We start from the raw sequence: 23,433 nt of genomic DNA, 5'->3' as shown, positions 1-23,433 counted from the left end.
TTTCATTCATTCTTAGCCAAATTTCCTGTATCAGAGTTTCAAGTCTGACATTTGAAGTCATGCCTATCCTCGTGCCTATGAAAAACTGAAGATGCTTTCACAGGCTGAATGAAATCTTAGTCTCTCTGACCTTTTCCTTGTTAAAGGAGATTTTTTTTTTTCCTATGGCCTCTGGTCTTCAAATGTATTATCAGATTTTTCCGTTTGTGTGCTGTGAATGCTTAGTCATCAGGAAGTGCACTGCCAGACAAATCATAGTTCTGCCTTTCCTGTTGTCACTTTTTGGTACAATTCTTTGAACTGTTTGTGTGCTGATGAGTTTTTTCAGCAGCACGTGCAGTGGAATAAAGTTCATAATACCCAATTGACTGTTCACCAATTATCATTTCAAAGGACTGTCACAAAGAATATAACAGTTTTTATTTACGTTGAAAGATGTCCAAGGTTGCTTCTGTTTCCTACACACATTTACAGGATTTCTATCCTCACTTCAGCAGTCATTCACTCTTTCAGACATACAGATAGGTGAACATCACTCACAAAATGACAAACTGAACAAATTTAGGTTCATTAATTAGCCTTAGAAGGAAGGAAGAAGTGAAAGCTGTAAGAAACCTTTCCATGTCTGTCTATTTGCAAATAAAGAGAAAAAATAAAAAAGGAAAAGGAAAAAAAAATACAGGGGTTGCTATCTTCAGGAATTCAAGACTTCTGCCCAGGAGTAAATTAAATTTAGAAAACATATTAACTTACCACAAAACCCACCGGACAGATTTCAATTGACTCCACCTAGATTTTGGTGGCAAAACATCCTGGCCACATAAACCCATGGAGCATTTTGTGTGGAAAGGTTGGCTTCAGCAGTTATTACTCACAAGTCAAAACAGAATGATTTATTTCATTTTCCATTTCAGTTCTCCTCCATCTTACACCTCGTGAGGTAAGCTTCCTTTTCTCATTTTATATAGATGTAAATACCTGTAGAAAATAGAAGGCAGTGAAGATTTGTCCTTGAAATTTCATACTGCTGTGTTCTTCATGCAGAACTTTGAAGGGATTTCTGGAATCACAGAGGACGCTTAGGATTCACCACTGAAGCCTGTGCAGCTGCTTTAGAACACAAACACAGCCACTTCTATAATCAGGCATTCTGGCTAAGTTTGTCCCAGCATATATGTTGCATCCAGAAGTGTTGAAAAGGACTGTGTTACCAGATGGCCAGGCTCTTTAGCCATTGAAGACCAAAAAGTATGATGTAAACAAAAAAAAGCAAAACCAAATCATGAAAGAAAAAATCAAAAGCCCCCTCCTTGCCCTCTTCCCTCCCCCCCTAAAATCCAACAAAACAAAACCCAGAAACAGAAAATAAAAGGAAGGAACCTGGTAGGAAAAGGAAGTACTTATTTCGAATGGACTGAGATATCAAACTAACTGGGGGCTTTCAAGTTCCTTGCCTAGAGGCACAACACAGTGCATTTCAACGGAGACCTTGGCCTCCTGATAAATGCCTCTCTTCCCTTGCATGCTTTCTTTGCTGACACCAAGTCATTTCTGTGTAAGGATAACACAACTGATAAAGAGGACTGTAAACTACAGTGTGTTGTCTCAAAGCTTCTATCATCCAGCTCTTTAAATGTGCACTGTATTTGCTGTTTAATTGTCAGTCTTTTATATCTAAACGTCTTGATGATTATCCTTCTACTGAGGATGCCAGACGGATTCCTGACAGCTAAGTCTAAAGAAAGGCAGGCATGACACAAATTGAATAAAATTAGTTTTTTGCAGGCTTAGACAATAGGCGCAGTCTAACAGTAGGTATTTTATGCCCTCCCCCACTTCTCCCACTTAAAATCTTTCTAAGATTTAAATGGGAAGATCACAGATCCTGTAACACTCTCCTACTAAAACGTGCTTCTGAGCCTGCACGCTTTTAAGCCTGAGCAACATAGTGAATGCAGAAACCTTGTTTAATATTTCACTTCTAAAAGATACAGCATGAAGTCCTTAATCAAATTTCTCATTGTCTTGGCTTGCAGTACACATGTAGTAATCTCCTTTATATCTTTTAATATATATTCATATGTTTTGTTTGTACATGCACTCAAGCAAAAACAGCAATACTGATAAAATATTGGCTTTGTTGATGCTAGAGGAGATAGCTTTGGTCAAGGGTAATAAAAACTGAAACCAGCATGATTCAAGAAAATAGAAAGTAATATCTCTAAGTGGTAGAGTGGTGAATGCTGCTAGTATCCTCCTGCAACATTAGCATAGTACATAGAGAAGGGAGAGCCAGGTGCTGTGATAAGTGAGAGCACAGGAAAGAGAGTCAATGCAGATGTACTCATCCCTCCCTCACAAGCTTCTTGTAGATTTGTCCTGTTACGTGATGAAGAGAAGAAAGAGGAAGCTATAGCCACACTACGGAGTGAAAACAAAAAAACAACTTCTCAATATAAGAGCTGTTGCACATGTGCCTGTCTCTGAAACATGCTGCCTGAGAGGCTGGCCTTGCTTTTTGTGTTAGAAAACAGCTGGAGAATGAGAGGAAATGTGTCTGGTACTGGAGCCATCCTCAGCCAGAGGCTACTGCTGAGGATGTCCCTGGGACGTGGAGGAAAGTCCCCTTGGTTGAAAGCTGCCTACTGAGAGTGTTTTCTGATCCTAATTTTATGTGTTGTACATAGAAAGGATAAAAGGGGCAAGAGATCCATAGGGCGCTTGTACCATGAAAATAAGAAAAAAATAAGATTGAGGCACCCAGCTGGGTTTCCAGGTCATGTTTCCCTACCTTCGGGTGATCAAATTATATTTTGCTGAGAGAGATTATGCCACATAATCTTTTTGCTCTTGTTACCTATGGAGGAAGAACAGTTTTCTGTTTCAGTGGTGAGTCTTCTTCTAAATCACAGCCAAAATCTATCCAAGTCCTGTTTATACCAATTTGTCCTAATGCCAGCACCATCTTCTAAATTAAACTGCCCTTTTTTCCATGGTTGTATTGAAACAGAGCAGCCTCTCAGTCTTCGCTTTGCTATGGAAAACAAGCTCTTTGAGTTTCCTTTCGCTTGATCAGGTTTCTCTGCACCCCTGGATCAGCTCAGTAACCTTCCACTGCACTGGGGATGCTCTGGCAGTGTCCTTGATCTGGTGCAGTGTTCCTCCTACTGCAGTCTTAGCAAAGCCTTACAATGGCAACAGTATTTCTCAGTTTCTACCAGAAATGCCTCACCAGATTCATCCTCCAATTATGTTTGCTTTTTTTTCCATGGCTGCATCGCATTGCCAGTCAGACATTTGGCAACGCATTAATACACCCACTCTAACTGATGAACTCCTGGCTTGTGGCAGAAATTCTTGTTATTAGTCCCCAGTATTTGGTTTGGCATTTTATACTTTGTTTTCATCCCCTTTTTATTACACAAGTTTCAAAGTCATCTGTACTGATGGTGCTTGATACATTTGCATCCTTAACAGTTGTAAGTGCATATTCATACTCTTTGTGATGTGGTGAATAAAAATTAATGAAAATAGTAAAGAATATCAGCTTGATCTTAGGGAGCTCTGCCAGTAAATTCATTTGAGTCCAGAGCATCCCCATCTGACATTGCTGATTGCATTTCTCTTTGAGCCAGTCCCATAAGCAATTCAGAGGTCTGCTTCTAATCCATGTAATTATTCAGTCTGATGAATCCTCTCATATATGATACCATATCAGATGCTGTTACCTAATCAGTTTTTGCAAACACTGGCATGACAAATTAATTAAACCCCCCGCAATTTCATGCACTGGTTCTTTCAAAGTTCTGAAATGTAGACTGTGTAGCTGTTGTTGTTGTTGTCTGGACTTGGCATTAAGCTTGCTGAGTGTAGCTTCTATCCTCAGTTCCGTTGTTCAACGTGGCTCTATTTGCTGAAAATGTAGTGAAGGATTCTTTTAATTTTCAGATGATGTTTGTTACTGTTTGAAACATTTGAAGTAATAAAAAGAGGAGGAGAATATTCTGCTTTGGTGACCATTTTCTGAATTGTTAGTCATGACTTTTTCTCTTGTGCTGTCACTGCTTGAAGATTTTCTCCTCTTTTTTCCTTTGTTTTCACTGTTGTGAAGGCAAGCTTGGTTGTTTACTTCATGTGGGCAAAGTATGTAAGATGGTCAGAGTGCATGGGAGTATCAGTTCCAGGAATACTCCCACAGAGCCATCCAAAGGCATCTGCAGTAAACTGGGGTTTTCATGAGCTGAAACCCGCAGTCCTGCTTCCCACTGACTTGGTGGCATTCCACCATGAGATCCAGTCACCTAGAAAATAAAATGTGTCTGTCCAACCCAATAGGGTTGTGTAAAGGACACTTGCAGTATGTATGCAGCTTTGTTTCCCCAGTTTGCTTCATGATCCAGTCATTACTGCTGTCAATAGAGATAACAGAGGCATCACTTCTGCAGAGGTAAGGGGAAAATGATGAATCTTTGGCTCTGCCAAAGCCTTGCCTTGCAACCAGTGTTTGTTGGGGTGTCCTGAAGTCTATTCTTGTGTAAGCCTAATGAGCCTTTTCTCACAGCATCTTCCAAACCTGTATGCTCTCTCTGTTCCACATATCCCCCTTCCGCAAGATCAGACAAATATTTCTATATGTTTTGCTGCCTTCCAACTAGCAACAAATTGTGACTCTTTGCTTTCCTGTTGCAGGCATACTTGTGAGCTGGTGAGCTCAGTAAGCATGCTGAATTCATAGTGCTGGGTCAGCAGCAGTCAGAAGAGCTCACTCACTTGTTAGCAAATCAATGAATGCTCTTACAAAAAATATTTTTAATGTCATGAAACATCGCGACTTAGTCTCAAAATGGAATTTTAGATTCCAAATGGAATAACTATTCTTGCATTAACTACTTTTCTCTTCCTTCCTTGAAAACCTATTTATTTCAAACAACCCTGTCCTTAAAAGAAATCGTTATCTTTAGAGATGTGACATAATACTGTCACAAAAATAAATAGCGAAGGTTTAATGTAGTAATATCAGGTTCTCTTGGAGCAGGAAAAATAAAATTTCTGGTTAAAAACAAACTACTGAAATATTCTCTTGTACCGATGTTTTGTACAGTTATTCTGTCTGTTGTTCAGTTTATTCATTTGCTCTGGACAAAGAACAGACCTGGAGAGCTCATAGTTTGGGAGCTTGGCAAAGACTTGCCAAAGGCTCTCAGAATCAAAGTTCCTGTGCATTTGCCTGTGCAGCTGTAGCACCTCAGCTAGCACTCAGCATGCAGTAGTGCAGAACAAAGCCTGTTATGTTCCTGGATGCTTTAAGCCACTTTAGTTCTTCAAATCTCTGGAGAAAACCTGTAATCCTAATCTGAGCCAGTGTTTCAGATGAAATAAATAAATGAATGCCACTTAAACCATTCCTTCATCATTGAACTACCTAACTGAAATTCTCCAGATAAACATTGCTTTGAAATGTAAACTTGCCTGGAAGATTACGTCACCTTTATGAACATGAGAATTTGGGACAGAAAACAAAGACTGTTATTCAACTGAAACTTCAGGAATGTTTAGCTAGACAGCTGTAAGATAAACATGTTCTTAATACATCGATATTCAACAATGCCAAACTTATCAGCACTACTTTATGCAGAACTGTGCTGTTTCCCGCTTTCCATTCCTTATACCATTTGATCCACTTGAGTTTGTGAGGCTGGACAGGATCAGTGGGAGGGTCTCAAAGCTCAGTACATCCTTCCATGTCTTCCGGCAGGATACCTGGGGAAGCAAAAGCACTCAAGAAAAATTCTTCCTCAAGGAAAAAGTGCTTCTTGAGCTGCTGTGAGTTCAGGAGCAACAGGATCAGGTCTTACCCCATGCATAAAACAGCACTTTATATACATTTATGTTCCATTCATGAAGTGCAAGCTGGAAAAAAAGAGTTACTGCCGCTTTGTTTCCAGTTTGAGCCTCATCTCAGGAAGTCTGGGGAGACCTTATTTCAGCCTTTCAGTATTAAAGAAAGCTTATAAGAAAGATTGTGAGACTTTTTACTAGGGCCTGCAGTAAGTGAGAGGACAAGAGAGAGTGGTTTTAGACTAAAAAAAGAGAGATTTAGGTTAGATGTTAAAAGGAAATTCTTTACTCAGAGGGTGGTGAGGCACTGGATGAGGCTGCCCAGAGACGCTGTGGATGCCCAGTCCCTGGAGGTGTTCAAGGCCCTGGGCAACCTGGTCTATTAGGAGATTCCCCTGCCCAAGCAAGTCTGGATGATCTCTAAGGTCCCTTCCAACCCACACTATTCTATGATTTACTGATTCTATAAGTCTGTGTTGCTATCATAAAATTTTAATTAGAAAGTATAATGGCCATTAATCTTTATTCCCTGTGCTTAGTTTGTAGCATTTCTGATGCTTCTACACTTCTGAGATTCTTCTGACAACCTGGCTTGATATTTAATGTTGCTTTCTGTCATGTCAGTTAGTACCTGCCCTTATGCTCACTGCAAGAGTGATTATTTTCCTGCCACAGGCAGTAAGGATGGTCCTTGCTAGGTTTGAGAACTGGCATAGGCTGAACATCGGCATTGAGAGTCATGTTACAAAAGCATGAAGCGTGAAGACAGTGCCAGTTCATCCCGTCACAGCTGTCTGAGGTTTAGCAGAAAACTTTGGCTTTTAGCATCATTGATAGTACACATTGGTAGGTCTTCCTCCAAAAGTATGAGAGCAAACATAACTGTGCTAGCCCAAATTGAGGCTCAGAATTTGATTCCCAAATAAATACCATGTCTGAAAAATTTAAAACAATTGTTCTTTTTAATATGCTTTTCAGGGTTACAAGATAAGTACACAGCTGAGCTTCAGAGCAGAATTGCCTTTTAATTTTACAGTGGCTATAATTCAAGGCTCTTCAGTTATAAAGCCCCCAACTTTCAGGAAGAAAAGGCTTAATCCACTAGATACCACTGTGACAAGCATCTGCTTCCTTGAAGGCATTAAAGGAATCAAGGTAGCCTCCTGAGGGAGAGACATCATAAAAGCCCTATAATAAAAAACAATACCTTATTTTCCTTAAACCCTTTTGACCAACATCAGCAGCTTTGTTAGTGGCTTCAATGTTCTTTTGTTTGGAATGAAATAAGTCATGTAGGTAAAGAAGTATTCACCCAGATTTTGACTGGATTTGTTTATGAGATTGTTTATTGACTCACGGAGTTATTTCAGCTCAGTTCCTTTTATAAAGTGAGATTTTGGCAGTCTTATGTGGAGTTGAGAAGTCATGTTGGCAGCTTAAATTTAAAGTGACAACAGTCACTTTACTTCCTCCACTTTTACATCACCTATGTATTTCCCACAATATGGTACACTAAAACTAGGTAGAAACAAAAAATGTCCTCCAATAATAAAGTCTCTTCCAAAAACAGAGCACAAGTGCTAAAGGAGTTGCCTTATAGATGAGGAGGCATGTATGAGTAGATAAAAGCACAAAGGAGAAGTTCTGTTGAAATGATATCTCATACCTCTGAGTTTATGAAAATACAGTCCTTTTGTTGTATTTGAAGCACTTTGATCTTAGCCAATGGCAAGGCAAGGGGTAATTTGCAGTGCTTTTAAAGCTAATTAATCTGTCTCATGCAAGGTCTAAGACTTTAGGGTGGCCAGAATCCACAAAGGGCTTGACTGGGCAGCTGCTGTGTGTGTGAGCAGCTGCTCCACTCTTGAATGCAGGCTGCAGATAAAGGCAGTGGAGGATGGGAAGGGCAAGAGGAAGAAAGTGTGAAGGGCCAAGCAGTGGAGAAGAGACAACAGTGAGCAGATTTTTTCTACCATCAACTGCACTTTGGTAGAGTGCATGATCACGTAAAGAAAACTGAATCTGTTGCTCTTGGGTTAACTCACAAGAAAGAAACCCATTAGGATTTCTGTGCTACTCACTAACAGCAGCTTTACAGGTGTACTTTCCTGTGTTTGGACTCTGGGGCTCAGTGGGGGTTAAGAACTCTACTGTACACTGTCAAGACAAAGTAACCAATTTCAGGAAATTCACCACCTACAGTAAATCTAGGATGACCTTAGGGAAAATGCTCTTTTTGAGTCATCTAACCTGAAGCAAAAACCCAGAGTGATTATTTCAGATCCAGAGTCCCATCAAAAGAGCTGTCTTTCCTCTAAAGTTGAAGAGAAACAAGTAAGCTTTGTCAAGATTGTTTCAAATGAACCTCTTTCTGAAGAACACATTATTTTCTTCTGCTCTCACTTGAGAACCTTTATCTCTGTTTCAGAAGCCTATAACGAATGGCTTCAGAGTGCAGACCTCCCTGTCATGGACACCAGGTTGCAGGGGAGCCAGCACTGCTCCTAGGTGCTGGTGATTTTCAGTTGCACTGAAGAAAGTCAGGAGCCCTCCTTTGCCTGGGCTCTGATTCAGAAACAGTGGCAGCACTTACCTGCTTTTGGAAGATCTATTAGGATTGATACCAGAGACTGCGAGAACTGTAAAACCATTTTGGAAACAGATCTAAGAGGAGATAACTTGCTTGATGTACCAAGCTCACAAGCATGCTGTTTCTTCATATCCAGCCACTTTACAGCCTAATTAACCTACATTTAATGTGAGTAGCAGGAACCTTAGTCTACATTTTTGGCTCTTTGGAGCAAAGAGGTTCAAATAGATAGAAAAGATAAGTGCTAAGCAGCATCTCTGAAATTTCTTAAGTCTTGAAATAGAAAACTATGATTTTACACTTCTGGTAAGCTGGTTTTGAAATCTCTTTTTAGGATCACGACTTCCAAATGACAGTGCATTTGGAGGCACTGTGGGACCACCCCACCAAACTTCTACAGCTCTTAGAGAGCTCTACTTTCTAGACTAGAGTACTTTCACTCCAGTGGAATGTAAGCTGGTTTTACCTCATTTTCCTGAAGACCAAAAGCCTTTGTTAGTCAAAACCAGCCCAGACTAATTTGTTCCTGATCTCCACCTTGAGACTCGACAGTCTCTGTGCGTTTCTGACACGTCCCAGAAGTGTTCTACAGTCACTGTGGTTATCTTCATATCAGTTCTACCACGTGAGTCAAAAAGGAGAGTCCTGCCAGGATCACCATGTTTTGTTGGCTTTGTGCTTGCTTCTGCAGTGTTCATATTCTAGTGCCTCACCCCTACAAGACCTTCATTATATTTACCCCAAGTTGGTAATGCCCACTATAGTCCTAGCTGCTTCTCTTAGCATTATGACACTTAACAGGTTGTTTTGGGAGCATTCACACTTTGTCCCAACCACACTGTGTGGCTGAACAAAGCCCAGCAGCCAGGCAAAACAGACTTGGATTTCACCAGTGCAGAAGCTGGAGTCCATGAAAGCATGGTGAGAAGCAGGACAACTACCTTCTTATCAGTCTGTCTCATTTTAACAGGTTGTATCCAGTGAGAACATTATTCCAGTTAGACACTCAGTGATTTTAAGTCATCCATTTCCTTACTTCTGGATTTGAAAATTGGTAACATATGTAATGAAGAAGACTACCTACTACTCTTTCATACGTTATGCAGAGGCCTGACCAGAAGAGCAGTCATCTGCCACAGCCCCCCAACACCCAGGCCATTCTTATTTTGCTTTCTGAGTCACGTAGCACCCTGTTTCCATAAAGTTGGAGGAGTTGCAATCTCTTTTCTGTTTTTTTCCATAACTGCTTTTTTTTTTTTTTTTTTTGCCCTCACTGATGTGCAGCGAAGTGCACAGGATCTAAAAAATTAAATCAGCACAGCTAAAATTTATCTCTGAGCAGCTTTAATATGAAATATAAAATTGGCTTTGGATGGGCATCCTGCCATGATTCTTACTGAGGGGGAGAGAGTCGAGTTGAGCATCACACTACTGAAGAGCGGGGATTGAATAATTGAGCTGGCTTGCTTTTATAGTGTAGTACAGACTATTAGCAAGTTTTAATCAGGGAATTCTTCAAAACACTGCTGTCTACAAAAACAGTGGATTAAAACTTATCCTTTGCTGAAATCTTCAAAGCCAGAGGATAAAACACACTGTAAGGTACAAGGCTGGAAAAAAAGAAAAAAAAAAGAAAAAAAAAAAAAGGATAAAAAGAAGACTCCTTTGCAAAGCTTTGGGTGCACAAATAATAAAGGAGGCAATGTTAGCACATACAATTGATAACCTGTAGCTAGCTGTATTTTGCCTAAACAAAACTTGAAAACTGAGGAAGGTGTGTGGGGTGATGTACACAGATCCAACTGCGGCTTGTGTCTGTGAAAATCTGCCCAAATTGCCTGTGTTCTGCCTCACTGTACTGACAACTCAGGACAATAAAGCAGAAGTCAAATAGCATGCTTCGTCTTAGCTTTGCTTTCTGAAATTGTGCATGTTAACAGCTTACATCGTGTCATCAGAAAATGTATCAGAAGAAAGTAATGGCTTCATTCTTGGGGTTTGACGATAGGGTTTTAATACCCTACTGCCTGCATAACTTGCACACGTATTCTGTCCTCATTCATCTGTTTATTTATGAGCAATGTTTGTCTGCCTAGAGTAATAGAATAATATTCTCACTGAATACGTCCATTTTAAAGCATGATGAGACAGACTGATAAGAAGCTGCGACTCAGAGAAAACTCACAAGGCAAAATTATCTGCTGTAGTAGAATATTTCAGCATTACCTTTATTTAAGCTTCTGGAAATTTGTCGGTTCTTACTGAACTTAGCAAGTCAAGGTTTTGTGCTTGTGTGAGATAAGTGAAAATGAGCTGTAAGGTTTAACTGTCCAGTTCAAATAGAGAAGTGTAAGGGAAAGAGTTAGTAGAAGAACCTTCTTTGCTGTTGAAATAGTGTGTTTTAATAAAAAGGAATGATTACATTTCAAGGTCAAATGAAATGTAAGAATGAGAAAGGCGGTCAGTAAAGATAGATAGTTTTCTGCTTAGAGTTAAGTTTGCAGTAAGCGCAGGGCTAAATGAGCATTGAGCTTATTTATTATGCATAAAATAACTCGTGACAAGTGGTGCACTCTGAAGGTGTCTGAAGAGATGCTATTAGACAACAGAACCCATTTGAGAATTACTATGGCAACATTGACAGCTCCTCAGCAGAGAAGCCCATCCGCTGCATGTCTGATTGCCCCTTGAGCTGGAGGTGATTTAATGTATTTCTGAGTTTGGATTTTATGAACCCTGGGTAGACATCTCAGATTAGATTAAGCGCCAAATAGCACAACATACTTAGCGTAATCAAGAAAGCTCTTGTGATTGCACTTATTGTTAAAATTTCCCTCTGCCAGATACAAAGAAATAGATTTGCAAGGCTTGCTACACCTCCCTGTGCATTTCCAAGTCTCTTTCCCTGAGGAAAACACTGACCAGTTACTAGATAAGGAATTCTTAGTGAAAGCATTAGCCAAGGCTTTGGTGAAGATATAGGAGTGTTAACGTTGCCTGTCTCTAAAGTTGTTCCATCCGAGTATATTAAGACAGAAATCTTTTTTGTATCTCTGTGTAACATACATGTTCTCAAGAGGTACAGAGGAAAAAACTGAAACACTGATATGTTTTCCATTTCTCCCCTTTACTATTATCCTGTTAGGACAGAGCATATGTAGCTTGATTGCGTTTCAGTTTAATTAGTATTTTACCTTCATTTCCATTACTGTGGAAGGTCATTTATAATAATAGCAGCAGTTGAGCTTGCAGCTGCCATAAGATCCCATAAGAAATAGCAGTCGTTCTCCCCTGGCTTCCTGCTGTCCTTTGTCAGAGAGGGTATTTTCTGCCTTGCTCACACAGAAATACTGCTGGGTTCCCCTTATGGAAGATAACTGTTTTCATAAAGGGTTCCCAATTTTTAGATGAACCTTGCAGTTATTTGTGCTCCACATACACTGGAAATGTCTGGAAAAAAACATGTGCAATAATTTCATTGTGAGTTAACTTGTTGACTTCATGTCATTGGATACTGAGAGAAATAGTCGAGCTATTTTTAAAAGGAAATGTTAGCCAATCCTGTAAACACCACCTGCAAGAACCGGCAGAGAAGTTCAAGGTTCTCAGAACTTAGGCTGTGGGCATAGATGATTTTCTAAGAGAAGAAATTTGCTTCGCAGAAACTTTGCCAGTTTACCTTTCTGTCTTCCTGCACTCCCACATCTTTTTCACCCACTTTCCATTTATTTTAAGCAGGTACTTTGGGTCAGAGTCTAGAGGCAGAATCTCTGGCATAGTGAGACTTCTGCTTTCAGCAGGTATTGGAAAATGCTGTAATAACTGGAGGTGCTTCAAAGCATGTTTTGCAATACATTCACCAGTCCTAGAGAAAGGAAATCATTGTCACTCTTCAGAGTTTGTTTCCAATTCAACTGAATAGCTTTAATCTCATCCTAAGCAAATAACTGGTATAAAAAATAAGAATGGAAGGGAAAGATGAACAGATACAAATGAAGGGTTTTCTTACTGGTGTCACAGAGTTAATTTACAACAGATGTTTCCAACAGCGGAAACAATTTGCACTTAGGCTGGTAAACTGGGTGCCCTCTATTTCTCTGTCCTGAACAATTAAGACATGAGCTAATCTGGCAGCTCTACTCCCACCATTACCAGTGCTCACACCTAACAAACCGCTTTGTGCAGCTGGCAGTGTGCTGGAGAGAACAGCTGGTTCGTGACAGACCTTCACCAGCCCTGTTCTGTGCTCCTGACAGCAGCTGATGGGAATCACAGACCTCAGATCTGGTCTGCTCAGCTGAAGTTGAGAAGAGCCCTAGCACATAAGTAACAGCTTTGTGCTGGGCCACATGAGGAGATAAGTGCTTAAAGAGTGCATTTAAAGAGAGTGAATGATTGTGTAGTGCACTAAGTACACCTAACAGTACTGCTGTACTGTGTGCTTAGGGACAGCTGGACAAGTTCCCACCTCTCAAGTCAGGCACAGAAGTCTTATTTGATTGTTATATATATTTTTGTAATTATGGCAGCTTTGACATGGGCTTTATAGATTGTTCTTTCCTTTTTTTTTTTTTTTTTGGACATAATGCAGCACTGAGGACAATGAAAGACCCAATGACCCAGCTGCAGTTATTTGCCTTTCATTATAAGTTCTGCCATATGCCAAGCCAAGAATTTTGTGTACTTGCTCAGCAGTCTCCTTACTTCTGTCTCCAGTGGGAGAGAGAACATTTACCCAAGCTGAATGAACAAAGTCTGGAGACACTTGCTTCAATTTGCTTTAGTCTTTCAGTGTGTACAAGTGATGCTCATTAAATAGCAGAGGCTTAATGACACATACATGATGAAGCTTACGAGGAGCTCTGAATGACTTGGGAAGTTTCATTGACAAAGGAAGGATTGGAGTTTGCAAGCTACATTTACTTCAGTCTGTGGCTGAACCACACTGTGGAAGGGAGAGACAGGCAGACAACTAAAGATGACCTCTTCATAATTCTGACATTATCAACTTTTGAGTGACTATCTTACGCTTAGTACAGCTATAAGAGGATTTAGGCAAAAAAACATTATGGTGCAGTGAGTATCTTCCTTTAAAGTCCCATAATTCTAAACCATTTTGGGTCCCTTTCCACACATTGTCACTGGGCCTGAACTTCACCCTCTTCTGCAATCAGAACATCCTGGCCATGTACCACTTGAACTAAATTTTTCAAAGGATTATTTCTGAAAGAGATTGGCTGTTCATGTTACAGAAGGTTCTCCTAGCAGGAGATCCATTTTAGGGGGGTTCCACTTCTTAGTTGCACCAAACACCAAAACATCTGTTTGCAGAGCAATACTCCAGCAAAGTAACCCACCAAGTAACCCGCCCCTTCCAGCTAATTGCCAGTTCTGGCATGGTAAAATCAGTAAATCTAAACAGAAGCAGCAGTAGGTTAATCTCCAGAGCTGCTATGAAGTGGTAGAGAATTCCTTGTGGTGGTACTATAACATCTTGCTACACTATTGACAGGTTAGAATTCAGTTGCTGGCTGTCACAATTAACTGTGTGTAATTATTTCATCCCTTTGAAAAATGAGAGGAAATGCCAATTAGTTGTTTTCAAAGTAGGAGGCTGTGGCATCTTAATCATTAACAAAGCATGGGGAGTGTACAGAAATAGGGGAGCTGAAGCAATAGAAGTAAATTTTATGGTTCTGATGTCCCACATGCTTTTCACAAGAGCCAAGAAAGGAGAATAAATCGCTTCACAATTGCAGAGAGAAAGAAATCTCATAGGTGTCTTCAATCCATGAGAAGAGAAGTGCTTTCACTTTCGCTAAAGGCAGAGTTTCCTTGTTCTCCTGGCAGCTTAAGGACATGAACCTACCTGGTCTTTGCTATGGGGTGGTTGGCCTTCAGTGCTCCAAGCATAATGCTCAGGAGCACACGCAGTACAGCTGGAAAAACTGACAAGATTTTTGTGCAGTTCAAAGTAGTCTGACAGGTTCTGCTAAACCAGGACAGCTGATAGATAGCAGATGGTTGGCCAGATTTTGGTCTATTGAATTACTGACAAGATCCTTGGTGAAAGACGGCAGCAAAGTGGTACAAAGCAATGATACTGTGGAGCCTGCTGAAAAGAAGGGGTAAATATGAGAGAACATAAATTGGCTGAAAGTAGGAGTATGGGCCGTAGCTGCATGGCCATGGATGTTCTGATTCACTTCCAATTGCATGCTTAGATTCGGGTGCAGATGTCTTCTGCAACATCTCTCATTGCAGCCCTGGGCAGCCTGCCCTAAGTTGGCCCCTAAAGATCCCTTCCACCTGGACCAGTCTGTACACGGTAAGAAGATGTGATCAGGGAAACAGTGGCAATATCCATTTCAGAAGCACAGAGTTGTGAGGAATTCATCAGCAGAGACAGAGTGAATACTAATAAAAAGGCAATATACTGGAGTTGCCAGACTGACAGGCGCAGGACCTGCGTAGATTAAATTTGCTGTTTTATTAATTATGCTGTTTGCATACAAACAAGTGTTATAACAGTCTTTGCAGAGATTTAATTTATAAACATGAGGAAATATGATTTTATGAAATAAGCAGCTGATAGTAAATCAGCTTGTTTTTTTACTTTGGGAATATAATGGAGGAAAAGAAAGATCCAGTAGCCACAAGGCTTTCTGTGGGAAATGAAGAACAGAAGGAATGCTGCTGCAGATACTGTATCACTTGTGATTAAGGCAAATATTCTTTGTATCTATGTATGCGATATTATTTTGTATCATCCCTGGTGTTTTCTACCACTTAGAAGTAATCAAAATGGAATTTGGTGAAAAAATAATAGCAATTCCTCAGGGCATTGTGAAACAAGAGGGAGCAGACTTCCCAGTGTTATATGTCTCAGTTTATGTCTCAGTTTTATTTGTCTCTGCTCGTAGGTTTAGAAATATAAATAGCTTTTGAGAGAAAGTGTGTCCCTGGCTACCACATGAAGAATATCTGAAGACAAATAAATGCAAACTGGAGCTAGCTGTACTCTGGTAGCAACCAGTTGCCTTTATGGTAAAACTGCATTTTGCTCTCAGGGAAACCTGAATGATAAGCTTGCATGCCATTTTGAGAGCAAAGGATCTCCCTTGTGAGTTTTACTTCAAATAGATTTTGTTCAGCTGATTAATTAACAGCAGCCAGGGAGTACCAGGGAGGTCACAGTGAAGGGCAGCAGCTTGGGCATGTTGATTCTGCTTCTGCCCTGTGCTGCTGTGAGCACTCCTTATCTAAAAAAGGCCAGGACAATCAATGCCTGTAGTCCCCCTCAAGGAATGAGATCCTCTGCTGCAGTCAGTAGAAGCAGCAGTGGTTTAGGTCTGCTTCCTGCTTATGTCAGTGACGCACATTCGGTGGACACTTGCTGAGGAATGCATCCTGAAGAGCTTCCCACTACCATGGTTCATGGCTCTTTTGACTTCAGGATCAGTGTTCTCCATCTCTCTGGGATAAAGACCATCTCCAGCAACCCATTCACTCCTCCAGTGTTGTGAATGTTCTGCCACTTTGTCAAATGTTTTGAGTGAAGAACATTTTGGTTTCACCACTGTAGTTTATTTCCCGTGATTATCTTCTGATTTGTTGTTTGTTTGATTATTCTCTGCCTTATTCTGCTGGTTGTTGTATCTACGTGCAGGCACTGAGTGCCCTCAGGTAGTGTGCCTTACCTAATTTCCCACCATTAGCTTTTGCAGTGAGAAGGGTTCCCTTTTTCACCGAGTGCACTGTGCCACAGCTGCCCCATGTCTCCTGAATGCCTGTTAGAAAGTGCTGTTCCCTCATGTACCTCTGGTCAATGGTAACCAGTCAGTGCTTGAAAATTATGTTATTTTGTGCTTAGAGTCTTTATTTAAACTTCTTCCAGGACACACTTTCTTACGGCTTTGACACGAAGTGAGTGGACAGTGTCAACAAGTAAAATCATGAGCCTGGTGATGGTCGCAGAGTACCCTGCATTCAGATAAGAGTAGAAGTCTTGCAAAAATGCTTGTTCTTGCTTTTCTTTTCTAGGCCAGTTTTTTTGTTTGTTTGTTTGTTTTTTGTGAGGTTTTTTTTGTTGTTGTTGTTGTGTTTTGTTTTGTTTTGAGGAGGGGTGTTAGGAAGCAGCAAGAGATAAAAAACCCTTCGACCCACATTTTCAGGACAGCCCCAATGGTCTCCAGAAACCAGACACCACACCACTAGGCTGTGGAGTTGTCGATTGTAGCTTGCTGCTGGCAGTTTCATGGGCTGGGATGATCTGGCCACGTGCAGAAGTGTGGGCAGGGACAGCCAAGTGATGGCATGGCTGCTCCCTGGTACAGGCCTCAGCACAGAAGCACGGAGGGTGTTCTGGTAAGGGGCCAAGAGGAGCTGGCCTTGGATGGCCCTTCAGTTATCTGGCATGTGATCAACAACAAAGGCACATAACACTGAACACTTATTAGTCATTGTTTCTAACTACAAGGTCAGACACTTCTACCTCCTCAGGGCTGTCTCTTTCAAATTGTTTGGAAAACCTTCTTGAGCCAGAATAAATGTCTGAGAGACAATTTTACTCCAGTTTCTCCCACCTCAATGCCTACATCTGTGAAAGTTATAGACACAACACTTTGTTTCTGTCTAGTTGCTTACCATTGGCTCCTGCCTCCTCATAAGAGCACAGTTACAGATATGCCAGCGCTCTGACAGCACTGATACAGTGGTCTGATTATTCCATGCCGATGGACTATTGGAATTGCCACATGATATTTTGGCAGTGTAATTTGTGCAGGTGTGACTGGCAATGCTGAACTGCCAAAGATAACTGGTAAATTTGATACCAAAGACTTCAGCGTCAGGATTTACAAAATGAAAACGCTGCCAACAATTATAAAGAGAGGGATTACTAGACACTGGAGAAGGACTGTCCCTTGGCTTGTTGTTTGACCAGGTATTTTGGCTCTTTTCCACTTTCAGAGGAGAGGGCAGGTTGGGAGAAAGACAGGGAGAGGGAGAACATCCTATAAATGTTTTCTGAACTATTTTGTGGGAGGATCCTGTGAGAAGCGATCAAACTCTTTAGAGCTCAGAAACAGAATTTTTAGCAACAGGATATGGAGCTGTTAACTGGAACCAAACTTTTTCTGCCAGTATTAGTGAGTAGTGTTGAAAGCTCATGCAAAATAGGACAAGCCAGACCTCTGCCTTTTTTCTTCACAATTGTTGCTCTTTAAATCATTGTCTTCTCATGCAAAAATTGTTTTATTCATCCATTGTGCATTTCCTAGAAATCTGATGGAGGTCACATATGTTCCTTCTAAGAAAAGGAAGCCAGCAGCAGTACCAGTTCTGAAGATGTGGCCTAGTCCTTTCTGATCTTAGTGAACAGCAGCACACATTTTTTTCATTAAAAGGGGCTCAAGGTGTTTGTGTGTCCTCTAGCAAAGATCTCATCTTTCTAGTAATAACATCATATGTTATACAAGACATGGAATAGAAGTAGCTATAAATCTGGTTCCCTGCCTTGTGGAGGAGTGTTTGAGCAGTATGATTTACTTTGACCAGCTGGTCTGTGTACCTACAAGATAGTGATCAGCCTGGAAGTATTCCGTGTTTTATGATATTTCTAAAAGAGGAGTGAGAAGTGGCAGTGGCTGTTTTCGTTGTTTGGAGAAAAGCAGTTTACTGTGATATTTTCACCAGCTGACAAATTAGGTTAGCTGTTCATTAAAAACTGAGGAGATTGTGCCATCACCAACAGTCTTTCTTTCAACATATGGATTTCTTAGCTCTCCCTTCAAAACTGATGTGAATGAGCCAGCTGAAAGTAGAATGGCATCTGAAATATGTATAATTGAGCTAACTTCTTGTGTAAGTATTGTCATGATTGTTATCACCATCTAGTTCTGTGATTCTTTTGGCATGCCATATAAATCTTTGCAGAGATATGCTCTTTTGTGTGTGAAACAAATATGGAACACAGATGCTACTGATCAATTTTTATTAGTAATTTTGTGCATATAAAAAGTGTACAAAATGGAATCAGATGAAAAAAAATGGAAACCTTGCCCGGGTTTATGTTTGTTTTTTTCTTTTGTGAGAGACTTAACTGAAAATCTAACAGGAAATTAGACTGGAAGTTTAATCAGCTGTGTATATCTTTCTTATAGCACCCCAAACTGACTTTTTCAACTATCTGGGATTTCTTGTGGATTTAAGGATATCAAATATGATAACTGAGCTTTAGTGGCCAAAAAAAAAGGCTAGTTCTCTTAGAGTGCATGGAAGCAGAGGATTAAAAACATTTTGTACTGTTATCTTAAAGAAAAAAAAGGAAAGTTACGGAAGCTAAACCATTTGTACACAGCTCCATTGACGGTTCATTTCTTAAGAATCTTTCCAAATAAACATTTAGAAGCATTGCTTTTGCAGAGGCAGCCTCTAGAGTATTTCATCATGTTAGCCAACTGTTCCACAGGAGTATAAATCAATGGCAGCAAACCTTTTACAAAGTCCCTTTTGGATTTTGCCAGCTTATGTTACCTGGTACACAGTCTGTGTCTGGGAAAAATTACTCAGAACTATCTGCTCAGCTATCATGTGGTGGTTTGAAAGAGATCAGCCTGTATGTAAAATCAGAGAGGAGGAGAAGGAGAAGCGTTGAGTCTTTCTGTCCATCCTAGTTAGAGTGGGACTCTGGGGTACTAGGTCCAAGGTCACACACAGCTACTTTCACTGACTTGAGCACTGTGCTCTGCAAAGGCTTGCGCCCGTCTTTAAGGAGAGACCTTCATGCTGTGCCAGTTGATAATGTGGTTTCTTAAAACCACACTTCTTGCCCCAGAGACCTTGTCAGCAGTGGATTGTCTTCCTCCATGGACTGATATTCAGTAGTTGTCCAAATAAGGAAAGAAGCACTTGTACATTTGAAACTGTGCTGGAAAAGGTACTTAGCTGTTTACGTGTGACAGGAAGCTTTTAAAGCGGACAACCTGAAACTGGTGAGCAGTTGCTCTTTAAGTTTAAACTGCTAGAAATGTTTCAATGTGGACAGAAGAAAAAGCTACAAGGAAGGAATCCCATACAGGAAATAATTTAAGGCTATGTATGTATTACTGACAACAGCAAAAGGGAGATATAGCATCTTAAAATTACATTTAAATGAACAGATTATAACTCTGTTTACCTTGATACCAAATGCAGTATCGTTACAACCACCATCACAAATGGCAGCTAAACTTAACTATTCCTTTCACAGGCCACATTCTTTTCCACAGATTGTTTGAATACAGTTTATTCACCCACTAGTGCAGTTGGCATCTGCAGATTTAATATAATTTGAAGTCTTGTCAGTCCTATAGATGGAGTCATCTGTATTGCAGAAAAGGTTCTGTATAGCAGCTGCAGATATTCAGTACCTAGCAGAGGGTATTTTCAAGAGGGGACAGATTTGAGCAGAACAGATGAAAACACTGGAATCATACATCTTCAGGGCAGAGTACATTGCAAGAGAGATTTGGCAGATAAAATGGATGGAGAAATTGGTGTTTTCTACAGATTTCAGTATGCTAATGGTGCAACTTTTGTTTCAAAAATTAAGTATATTTTGCAAAAAGAGTGATAAGAACGCTAGGAGAAATAGTAATTTCTGCTGTATGGATGTGGGGTTTTTGAAGTTGGTGCAAATTGCTTGCTTATAGGGTCTCTGCAAAAAGAAAAGAAATAGCAAAAGATTGCAAGAGAAAAAGCATGCTTGCATTAAAACTGGAAGGACTTCACCCTGATTACCTGATGATATTCTGTCTGTGCTTTGTTTGTTCAGAAAAAGCAGTGTTAGAAGTGTTGTGGAAGTGGATAGACTGAGATTTGCAGCTTGGATCGGAGAGATGCTCCTGGCAAGACAAACTGTCACAACCCTGTCAGGACAGAGCAGTTGTAGCCCATAGGAGCTAAATATTTGTGAAAACAATTTCATCCTTCATGCTTTTCAAATCTAATCCTATTTTAACAGTTTTCTGAATATATCAGATGATTGATATTGTCACACTTTATATAAAATATATCATTCTGTCATTTGTATTCAGTATTTTACAGTCATTGTGTTGCAAGCCGAAATCTTAGACAAAGCTACACTTTTTTTTGTGGTTCATTTTACCTATAAGAATAATCCATCTAGTTCTCAGTGACATTTCCTAAATATAGACCTAGAATTAATTGTTAGGTTATTTGAACCTGAATACGCACATATAGATGTGTCATATTCATTTTTAAATATGCTACAAAGTTCTGTAAATGAATATAGGATCAGAACCTTGTGAAATCATAGAACCATCTAGGCTGGATAAAACATTGAAGGCCACTGACTTCACCTTCCAAGTCCCATCACTAAACCATGCCCCTTAACACCACCTCCACACATCTCTTAAATACCTCCAGGAATAGGCACCCCACTTGTGCCCTGAGCAGCCTGTTCCACTTTCTCTCTAAAGAAATTATTCCAAATATCCAACCTCAATCTAAATCTAAATGCATGAAAGAAGAACAGATATGTTTAGTTATGTGTGTATTTGGGCTAGTTTTGTAATAAACATCAAGGGATATTCCCAGTTACTCAGAATAGCCTCTTATAAGAGATAGAGTGGAAAGCTCACTACACTGAAAAAAACTCATAGATCCTAAATTTCAGCATAAAAATGACATCAGAGTTTTTTCTACCTTTGCAGATGCCTTGGGCACCGATCAATTGAGGCCTTAGTCCAATTTAAATGATGTTGTATCACCTATGATTATTTGCATAATCATAAAATTACTTTAAAAGGGGAAAAAAATACTGACTTCTGGTACAGCAGGGATGCCATTGAACACTTTAAAAGTGGATATCTACCTTAGTTCCTAAAGGACAATCTATCTTCAAATCTGCATGACTTGAACTTACAGTCCATATGAAATTATGAAGCTACCCATGTTACATATCACTTACTGCTGCTAAACCCAAAGAAATAAGAGTCAACTCGGGGGAAACAGCAAGAGCTGAGCTTGTTCTTTCAGACACCAGCTGCAGAAGATTGTTTTGATATGCTTCCACACGTGCTGCATTATTTTCTCTGTCTTTTTCTGTTGCAACAGGCCTTGAATAGGGGCATCGCTGCTGTTAAGGAAGATGCTGTGGAAATGCTGGCCAGCTATGGGCTGGCGTACTCCCTGATGAAGTTCTTCACTGGTCCGATGAGTGACTTCAAAAATGTAGGTCTGGTGTTTGTGAACAGCAAGAGAGACAGGACCAAAGCAGTTTTGTGCATGGTTGTGGCTGGCGCTGTAGCTGCTGTATTCCATACCTTAATAGGTAAGGTCACTTCAAATCTAATTAACGCATCTTTTAATTTACTTCCCTTGGCTAGTATTCAAACTAATTAATTTGTTCTTCTATGATTTTATGGTAAGTGCAAGGGAAAGTGCAAAAGAGATGAAAGCTTGGACCACTATCATGCCGAAGGCATGCGAATTTTCAGTAACATTTAAACAAGTTATTAAGTGTCAGATTTCACCTCCAGGGTTCACCTGCCTGGCTGCTCAATTTGCTCATCTTTTTCAGTCAAATGTGTGAGCAGGACTCTGGGAAGTTTGACAGGCTGTGTGAAGCAGATAGCTCAGTGTTAATATAAGGTAGTGTTGATCAACTTAGCAGTATCTGCCCACATTTGGCATATCGCTTTGTGACAGAACTACAAAGTGTTTTAGGGAGATCTGTTTGTCAGAACTTAGTGGCACTGTTGGTGTGTTCCCTCTGTACTGGTCCCTTTTCTACTTATGATACAGTACAAAATTGTAAGCTAGTAGGTGCCAGCAACCTCATTAAAATATCGGGTATTACGAGTGCTGATACATCATCCACTTCTGTTGGGAATTAATTTGTGAGAGATGAAGTAGTTGCTAGGAGTACTTTATGCCAAACTGAGGTCAGTTCTTTGAGTGTACTCTGAAGCAAGAAAAATACGTAAGTAACCCTAAACTGAACATAAAAAGTGAAGCAACTATGGGATTTTACTGTTCCTGAGAGCCTGGAGAAATATCATATCAACCCAAGCATCAAGCAGGATGTTGGCCAAAACAATGACATGGGACCATAACAATAAAAAGCCACGTGATGTGGAAGACTTAAAATCCATCATCTCCAAGAACTGCATCAGATCGTCTGCACCTTGTTGTTCATTCCATGGAATTGAAACCTCTGTAGCTCAACAGTGAGGAAGAGAAGACATCGGAGGAAGAAGCAGAGAGTGCATTACGTTCCACAGGTACATTTCTCAAAGCTGGGAGCTCTGTGGAGGGGGAGGAGGGAGTTAATGCAATAGCCTGTGTGGAGCAAGTGTGGAGGCACTTGTTGGTTGACCAGCAGTAACTTTGAACTGCTTGGCCAGCAGCAGAGGATCACTCTATTGCTTGTGAATGGAAAAGCAAGTTTGAGGGGAATTTTGAGAATTGCTGTGAAATTAGGAAGTGGTTTGGAAATGGGGCACCATTTGCTGTCAGACACTAACGCGTCTGAAGAACAGCACTTGCTCAGCATGTAGTTTCTGCCTGGATAGAGCAGGTAAACATGAATGCTCCATGCTCTTACCCTGTAACAGGGTGTCAGCTATCGTTAGTGGCTCTGTGTGCCTCCCAAGCATTCCAGTTTTCTCTATTACTTCACCACAGATATAGCAGTCGTATACAGTTTATTTTTATTCTATGTTACAGTCATAATAAATGCTTTCAATAATGGCTTACTAGACACGGCAAGTCCATGGCAGGGTTAAGCTGTTGCTAATTTTCTAACTTGAATCCATGCATTCAAGTCAATTTATTTCACCAGTATCTACTGATCACTTCCTCAATATGTTTACAGTTGAATCTGTTTCAGTGAGCCACTGTTAAAAACTTGGGTCATTAGAAAGTTTGGCTTTGTGATTTCTTTGCTTAGAATGTTTCTTCAGCCCCCAGAGCTGCTATTCTAGTTGCACACTTGCTTT

At 40.3% G+C, this 23,433-nt stretch overlaps 1 protein-coding gene across 2 annotated transcripts in view; it reads left to right on the top strand.

The window, feature by feature from the left end:
• ANKH (ANKH inorganic pyrophosphate transport regulator) overlaps positions 1 to 23,433 on the top strand; it is a 119,849-nt gene that overhangs the window by 54,106 nt on the left and 42,310 nt on the right. For both annotated transcript variants that reach the window (XM_042835165.1, XM_042835156.1), the window contains exon 2: positions 21,548 to 21,764. In XM_042835165.1, coding sequence (XP_042691099.1) covers positions 21,593 to 21,764 — 172 coding nt within the window. In that variant the 5' untranslated portion in view covers positions 21,548 to 21,592. The remainder of the gene's footprint in view (positions 1 to 21,547; positions 21,765 to 23,433) is intronic.

The sequence above is a fragment of the Centrocercus urophasianus genome, unplaced genomic scaffold (genome assembly GCF_019232065.1).
Source record: "Centrocercus urophasianus isolate 14NV4802_14NV808 unplaced genomic scaffold, USGS_Curo_1.0 seq_11, whole genome shotgun sequence".
In the NCBI taxonomy this organism is placed as follows: domain Eukaryota; kingdom Metazoa; phylum Chordata; class Aves; order Galliformes; family Phasianidae; genus Centrocercus; species Centrocercus urophasianus.
Note: the sequence above shows the minus strand (reverse complement) of the source record. Positions and strands in the feature narration are given on the sequence as shown.